The following is an 8,228-nucleotide window of genomic DNA, read 5'->3' on the forward strand; positions in this document are numbered from 1 at the left end:
CAAGCTGGAATCAAAATTGCCAGGAGAATATCAATAACCTCAGATTTGCAGATGACACCACCCTTATGGCAGAAAGCGAAGAAGAACTAAAGAGCCTCTTGATGAAAGTGAAAGAGGAGAGTGAAAAAGTTGACTTAAAACTCAACATTCAGAAAACTAAGATCATGGCATCCAGTCCCATCACTTCACAGCAAATAGATGGGGAAACAGTGGAAACAGTGTCAGACTTTATTTTGGGGGGCTCCAAAATCACTGCAGATGGTGATTGCAGCCATGAAATTAAAAGACGCTTACTCCTTGGAAGAAGAGCTATGACCATCCTAGATAGCATATTAAAAAGCAGAGATGTTACTTTTCCAACAAAGGACCATCTAGTCAAGGCCCTGGTTTTTCCAGTAGTCATATATGGATGTGAGAGTTGGACTGTGAAGAAAGCTGAGTGCCGAAGAATTGATGCTTTTGAACTTTTTGTGGTGTTGGAGAAGACTCTTGAGAGTCCCTTGGACTGCAAGGAGATCCAACCAGTCCATCCTAAAGGATATCAGTCCTGGGTGTTCATTGGAAGGACTGATGTTGAAGCTGAAACATCAATACTTTTGCCACCTGATGCAAAGAGCTGACTCATTTGAAAAGACCCTGATGTTGGGAAAGATTGAGGGAAGGAGGAGAAGGGGACGACAGAGAATGAGATGGTTGGATGGCGTCACCGACTCAATGGACATAAGTTTGAGTATACTCCGGGAGTTGGTGATGGACAGGGAGGCCTGGCGTGCTGTGATTCATGGGGTTGCAAAGAGTCGGACAAGACTGAGCGACTGAACTGAACCCGCCATTCTCTGCCTCTCGTAACCGTAAGTCTTATCTCTCTCTCTCTTTCTTTTTTTATGCGTTTTGTTTTTAGGTTTCACATGTAAATGAGGTCATATAGTGTTTATTTTTCTCTGTCTGACTTATTTCACTTAACCTAATATCTTCAGGTCCTAGGAAGGTTTTTTTTTTTTTTTTTAATCAAAGAAGGACAATGGTAAGGGGCAATGCATTTTTTAAAAATATGCATATTTCCCATATTAATAATTTTGTGAAACTTCGAAGAACTCTACTATGAAGTATTTAATATTGCCATCCCCCTAAGATCTTCCTGAAATCAGAAACTCCTTTGCCACAGTCTTTCAGCATGTTTCTTACATGTCTGTTACTGTACTTCATTCATTCTACCTAACTTGTTTTTGCAAAGAAACTTCTTAATGTGAAAGCAATATATATTGCCTTGGATTCCCCCCACTCCACTTTATTGAAGTATAATAGACAGATAAAATTGTAATACATTTTATATTAAATGTATAATAATAAAGTACACAACATGATAATTTGATATCATATACACTGTGAAAGGATTTCCACAGTCAAGTTAATTAACACATCTTCCTTCACCTCACATAGTTACTTTTTTTGTGGTGACTGTGGGAATATTAAAGAGTTATTCTCAGCAAATTTCAAGTACATAATACAGTTTTGTTCATCACAGTCACCATGCTGTACATTAGATTCTCAGAATTTGCTCATCTTATAATTTTAAGTTTGTACCCTTTTACTAACCTCCCCCATCAGCCCACTACCACCATCACTACCCCTTGGCAACCACCAATAGACTTTCCATTTCTATTAGTTTGGCTTTCTTAGATTCCACATGTAAGTAAGATCATACAGTACTTGTGTTTCTCTGTCTAACTTGTTTCTCTTAGCATAATTCCAAACTCTAGTTTCATCCATGTTATCACACATGTCAGGATTTCTTTCTTTTCATGGCTGAATAATATTCCACTGCATATATACACCATATTTTCTTTATCCATTCATTTATTGATGGACATTTACATTGTTTCCATATCTTAGTTCAGTCGCTCAGTCTGACTCTTTGCCACCCTCATAGACTGCAGCACACCAGGCTTCCCTGTCCATCACCAACTCCTGGAGCTCACTCAAACTCATGTCCATTGAGTTGCTGATGCCATCCAACCATCTCATCCTCTGCTGTCCCCTTCTCCTCCCACCTTCAATCTTTCCCAGCATCAGGGTGTTTTCCAATGAGTTAGTTCTCCACATCAGGTGGCCAAAGTATTGGAGTTTCAGCTTCAGCATCAGTCCTTCCAGTGAATATTCAGGACTGATTTCCTTTGGATTGACTAGTTTGGTCTCCTTGCAGTCCAAAGGACTCTCAAAAGTCTTCTCCAACACCACAGTTCAAAAACATAAATTTTTCAGCGCTCAGCTTTCTTTATAGTCCAACTCTCACATCCATACATGACTACTGGAAAAACCATAGCTTTGACTAGACAGACCTTTGTTGGCAAAGGAATGTCTCTGCTTTTTAAGTTGTCTAGGTTGGTCATAGCTTTTCTTCCAAGGAGTAAGCATCTTTTAATTTCATAGCTGCAATCACCATCTGCAGTGATTTTGGAGCCAAAAAAAATAAAGTCTGACACTGTTTCCATTGTTTCCCCATCTATTTGCCATGAAATGATGGGACCAGATGTCATGATCTTAGTTTTCTGAGTGTTGAGTTTTAAGCCAACTTTTTCACTCTCTTCTTTCACTTTCATCAAGAAGCTCTTTAGTTCCTCTTCACTTTCTGCCATAAAGGTGGTGTCATCTGCAAATCTGAGGTTATTGATATTCTCCTGGCAATCTTGATTCCAGCTTGTGCTTCATCCAGCCCAGCATTTCGCATGATGTACTCTGCATAGAAGTTAAATAAGCAGGGTGACAATATACAGCCTTGATATACTCTTTTCCCAATTTGGAACCAGTCTGTTGTTCCGTGTTTAGTTATAACTGTTGCCTCTTGACCTGCGTACAGATTTCTCAAGAGGCATGTCAGGTGGTCTGGTGTTCCCATCTCTTTTAGAATTTTCCCCAGTTTATTGTGATCCACACATTCAAAGGCTTTGGTGTAATTAATAAAGCAGAAGGAGATGTTTTTCTGGAACTCTCATGATTTTTTATGGTCCAGCAAATGTTGGCAATTTGATCGCTGGTTCCTCTGCCTTTTCTAAATCCAACTTGACCATCTGGAAGTTCGCGGTTCATGTATTGTTGAAGCCTGGCTTGGAGAATTTTGAGCATTGCTTTGCTTGCATGTGAGATGAGTGCAATTGTGCAATAGTTTGAATGTTCTTTGGCATTTCCATGTCTTGATTTACTATAAATAATGCAATGAGCGTGGGAGTGCAGATATCTCTTCAAGGTAATGATTTCATTTCTTTTAGATACCTAGAAGTTGGATTGCAGGACCATAGTGTTCTATTTTTAGTCTAGCTTGGATTTATTTTTTATATTTATATATTTATTTTATTTTTCTTAAAGTATAGCTGTTTTACAATGTTGTTTTAGTTTCAGGTGTACAGCAAAGTGATTCAGTAATACATGTAATATATCTCTTTTTTTAAAGATTCTTTTCCTTATAGCTTATTACAAATATTGAGTATAGTTTCCTATGCTATACAGTAAGGCCAGGTTGGTTATCTATTTTATATACAGTAGCACAAGTATGTTAATCTCAAACTCGGTAATTTATCACTCCCTCCACCCCTCTCCCCTTTGATGACCATAAATTTGTTTTCCATGTCTGTGAGTCTATTTCTATTTTGTATAAGTTTATTTGTATCTTTTTTTTCTTTTAGATTCCACGTATAAGCAATATTATATGATATATATCTTTCTGTGTCTGGCTTACTTCACTTAGTATAACTTGCAAGTCCATTCATGTTGCAAGAAATGACATTATTTCATTCTTTTTTATGGCCAAGTAATATTTAGCTTGAATTTATCCTTTTTTAAAAAATATTTTTATTTTTGGCTGCACTGTCTTCATTGCTGAACACGGGCTTTCTCTAGTTGAGGTAAGCGGCGGCTACTCTTCATTGCAGGGTGTGGGCTTCGGGTTGCAGTGGCTTCTCTTATTGCAGAACACAGGCTCTAGGCATGCAGGCATCAGTAATTGTGGCACACAGGCTCCATAGTTTCAGTTCAAGGGCCCTAGAGCACACAGGCTTCAGTGCTTGTGGCTCGTGGGCTCTCGAGTGTGGGCTCAGTGCTTCTGGGCCATGGGCTCAGTTACTCCGCAGCATGTAGAATCTTCCTGGACCAGGGATCAGACCCATGTTCCCTCCATTGGCTGGCAGAGTCTTAGTCACTGTGCCATCAGGGAAGTCCTGAATTTATCTTCACTGAGCTCACTGAAGACAGAGGCCATACCTTATTTACAAAACAACATCACGGCAATTAACAGCATAGGCTTTGAAGTGCCTATTTCCCTCTAGGCAGTTATGAACCTTAAATGAATAGATGTGTGAAAGTGTTTAACACAGTTCCTGGCACACACAGTATTCAACCAATGGTAACTGTAATTAAAGATATGTCTACTTTATTACTTGAATCCCTGCCATGCAACACAGGAGGATTTGTCGCCAAACAACAAATCAGGGCTAGGGTGAGAGAAAACTACAGAAGGAATCCAGGAGCAAGCACTGTACCTTACTGTACAATTATTGCTTTACTGTACCTTTATTTTCCTTTGTGACCTTAAAGTTTGGACTCCCTGAGGCTGCAGTGGGGGCTTGAGGCCTGCTTCTAACCCAAATGAGCCTTGTTGGTGGTAGGGTAGAGGGAAAGAGTGTCTTCTGTTAGTTCCAGGGCCTCTCTGGGACTTCTGAGCCTCTCGGGGGAATTCCAGTTCAATCTCCAGTTCTTTCTCCCCTCTTCCCCTCTCCAACAATGTCTCTGGAGAATCTCCAACTGATGGGACCTTCCAGTGACTAACCTGTACCTTCAACGGGGTCCCCTGGAGTTGAGGACTTAACACCACCTACTGCATGAAGCACTTCTTGTTTCCCCAGGTCAGAATGAGGCTCTCCTGTTACAGCACTTAGTACTTATTGCCGTATCCTATCTGCTGGCTTTATTTTGTTTGTCTCCCCTGTGAATTGCCAGGTCTCTGAGAGCAAAGTATGGCTCTGGTTCCTGCTTGATCAGTACAGTGAGCTGTACATACGTTCCCAAGTTATAACTGTTATATTGAATTCTACCAAAGCCAGTCTTGGAATTGCAGCCTCCAGCTGAACGATAAGTCCAGACCTTACCCTAAGCTCTAAGATTCTCTCTTAATCCCCAGAGCTCTAAGATACAAACTTCTGCTCCCTATAGGAGAACACAGCCACTGGGCAATTGACAGCCTGGGGTTCATGGTGGACTCACTGTAAGAAGTTTCTAGCAATAGATTTCAAAAACCTAGCAGGAATACAGTAAAACAAAACAAAACAAAATCCCTTTATTTAGGAAATAGGGATTTATAAAATATTAACAGCAAACATTTTCCTCTTCATAATTTAAAGTTCATTTTTTTATACCACCCAGCTATTACACAGAAGCATTGTGGAAACTGAATACCTGTAACAGCTGGAAACAGTCTGAAAGAAGTCTGACTCTATTAGCAGCTTAAACTTTGTTCTAGTAGTTACATAAAAATAATAAGGCAAGATTTTATTTGTTCCCAAATATGATTATTTGGAATCATCAAACATGCACAAAATTGTAACATTTTCATTCACAATTATCATTACCACATAGTTTGCTAAAGTGCTTGGCCCAAAATAACAATTTTCTAGATATTATTCTGAGTTTAATGGAATTTAGGTGAAATAACATTTCAGGAAAAGTTTGTCAACTTGACAATTTGCTTTTCTTATTTGGCCTGGGAAAAAAAAATTACCCTTTCAACTTCATCAGCATCTGTTCCTCCACTTGGACCTCAGTGCTGCTTGAAGAATGCTAAAGTGTCTCCTCTTGATTTCATGTGGCTTTTCACAAATCCAGTTAACTTCTGGAACCCCTCCATTAGCCCGTCCCCAGTGACGGCACAGCAGGGCTGCACGCACCAGTTCCGGTCACTGCAGAGTTGCTTCACTTTGAACATCCTGGTGATGTCCTCGGCACTTAGAGCTCCAGGCATATCTTGTTTGTTGGCTAACAGGACCACAGGCACATTTTTAATGTACTCATTCTTCAAGATGTGCTCAAACTCTTTCCTGGAGTCTTCAAGTCGCTGTGTGTCTGTACTGTCCACAACATACACTAGCCCATCAGTGTTCTCACAGTAGAGGCCCCACGTGGCTCTCATTTTCTCTTGTCCTCCAACGTCCCAGACCGTGAGCGAGACACCTTTTGCCAACTCAATCATCTCCACATTGAAACCTACTGTTGGGATAGTCACAATATCCTTATCAAGCTTCAATTTGTAAAGGAGAGTAGACTTCCCAGCAGAGTCAAGTCCCAGAAGAAGAATTCGGGCTTGCTTGGCTTTAGGCTTTTTAGAATTCAACAGACCCATTTTAGGCTTTTTAAATTTTTCTTTAAAGATCTTTTCTTATGGCCGGAGCCAGTTTCCTTTCCAGGTCCTGCATGAAAATGTTAAGAAAGAAGAGAGCAAAGGCTTCACGATATAGTCTTAGAATAGGAACTTACATGCATTTATGTTGTAGCTTATCGACTTGATTATGGGCAAACAATGTTTTATTTGCAGTCCCAGCCAATCCTGAGGAATCTACGGTGTGAGTAACCAGCCAGTGTCATAGAAGCTCAAAGGGGAAATTCTTTGTGAGTGAGTAGGACTTAGGAGGGGCCTGCCTGTGTGACACTGCAGCTTGTTCTCCTCCCAACGTTGGGAAGCTAGGGAAATCAAAGATTTGGACAGAACATGGTTTTGGTAGCAGGATAAAAACTTAAATGTACAAGTGGTTTGTAGCAGCTCTCTAGTTGCTTGACTGTTTATCTTACCCCAGTTGTAAATAAATAACCAGACTTTTGAAGTCATGAAGGGAGAGTTTATCTCACACTGCCCTGAGCAGTATCTTTAGTACTTTCCAGATTACTCAATAAGAAACCTTAAACCACCCAAAGTTACCTGAACCTTACTCCCATAATCATATAGAGAATCACTTCTTTAATCTTCTTGGTAGGAAATTTACATTATTCACAAGACCAGATTTATAGGAGAGGGAAGTTTGTAACACAAACACTTTAAAAATTAAGCAGTCCAATTAAAGGTGGCAAATTGAATACATGTATTTATCTCCTCTCCTTCTCAAGACTCCACCAAAATGATGGTAAAAGAGTAAAAAGAAAATATAAACTCACACCAAGAGCAGCAGAGTCCATTGGAGGATGAGAGATTTCCACATCTCTCTGGAAGGTGAAATGTAGACAGAAGATGAATAGTAACTGATGCAGCAGGATAAAGCCGAGGCTTAGCGGGCTGATGCAGAGGATACAGAGGGAAGGGGCGAAATGCATGACAGAAAACAGAGGGTTAACTAAAAGTCTGAATAAGGAACAGAAAACACACAAACACACACCCCTCTGCTGGGTGACCATTCAGAATGAAATGTTACTCCCTAGGCCAAAACAGAAAGGCTTTTCTACAGAAATTGTATGATGTCAGAGAAGAGACCTTTATGTTTTGACAGTTGGGAGTTTCCACATCCTAATACCTAACTCAAAATTTAATTAACCTATAGCCAATCTGGCAATTGCATGTACACGGAGGTACCAGTCAGCCTTCAGTGCACAGAGGTTTTCATACTTAATGTAACATGTCTTCAAATGAGAGAAAGACCAAAATAAAAGTAAGAAGGTTTTAAGAAAGCTTTAACAGAGGTAATGCAGGGAACAGAAGAAAATTTTCAGTAAGTTCTAATATTTCAATGAAAAAAAAAGGGAAAATGTTAACCACTCGGTTGCATCCAACTCTTTGTGATCCCATGGACTGTAGCCCGCTAAACTCCCTGTTCATGGGATTTTCCAGGCAAGAATATTAGAGTGGATTTCCATTCCCTCCTCCAGGGAATCTTCTCGATCCAGGGACCGAACCCAGGTCTCTTGCGTTGCAGGAGAATACTTCACCATCTGAGCCAGTATTTCCATAGAAATTTGCAAAAGTATTGTATCCATAAAACAAGAAATGGATGTTATTTAAAAGGCTACTCAAAAAACAAAAACAGAACTCTTGGAAATTAAGAACATGGTTTCCAAAATTTTAAAAGATCAATAATAGGTTAGAAGAAAACCTTTTAAAAAGTAGAAGGTAAAAAGTATGAAAGAAAAGATGAGATGTAGAAAATCAATCCAGAAGTTTCAAAGTCTGACTTTTAGGACTTTATTCCAAAAGGAACAGA

At 39.7% G+C, this 8,228-nt stretch overlaps 1 protein-coding gene across 1 annotated transcript; it reads right to left on the reverse strand.

Annotated features, from left to right (window-relative positions):
* Positions 1 to 5,626: 5,626 nt before the first annotated feature.
* Positions 5,627 to 6,393, reverse strand: ARL14 (ADP ribosylation factor like GTPase 14). Its single transcript, XM_027552382.1, has one exon. The coding sequence runs from the start codon at positions 6,383 to 6,385 to the stop codon at positions 5,807 to 5,809; it is 579 nt and encodes a 192-aa protein (XP_027408183.1). The 5' UTR covers positions 6,386 to 6,393; the 3' UTR covers positions 5,627 to 5,806.
* Positions 6,394 to 8,228: the final 1,835 nt, after the last annotated feature.

Source organism: Bos indicus x Bos taurus, chromosome 1, assembly GCF_003369695.1.
Source record: "Bos indicus x Bos taurus breed Angus x Brahman F1 hybrid chromosome 1, Bos_hybrid_MaternalHap_v2.0, whole genome shotgun sequence".
In the NCBI taxonomy this organism is placed as follows: domain Eukaryota; kingdom Metazoa; phylum Chordata; class Mammalia; order Artiodactyla; family Bovidae; genus Bos; species Bos indicus x Bos taurus.

Bases quoted from the DNA above. Each gene is read 5' to 3' on its own strand.
- ARL14 (XM_027552382.1), bottom strand. From the start codon at position 6,385: ATGGGTCTGTTGAATTCTAAAAAGCCTAAAGCCAAGCAAGCCCGAATT.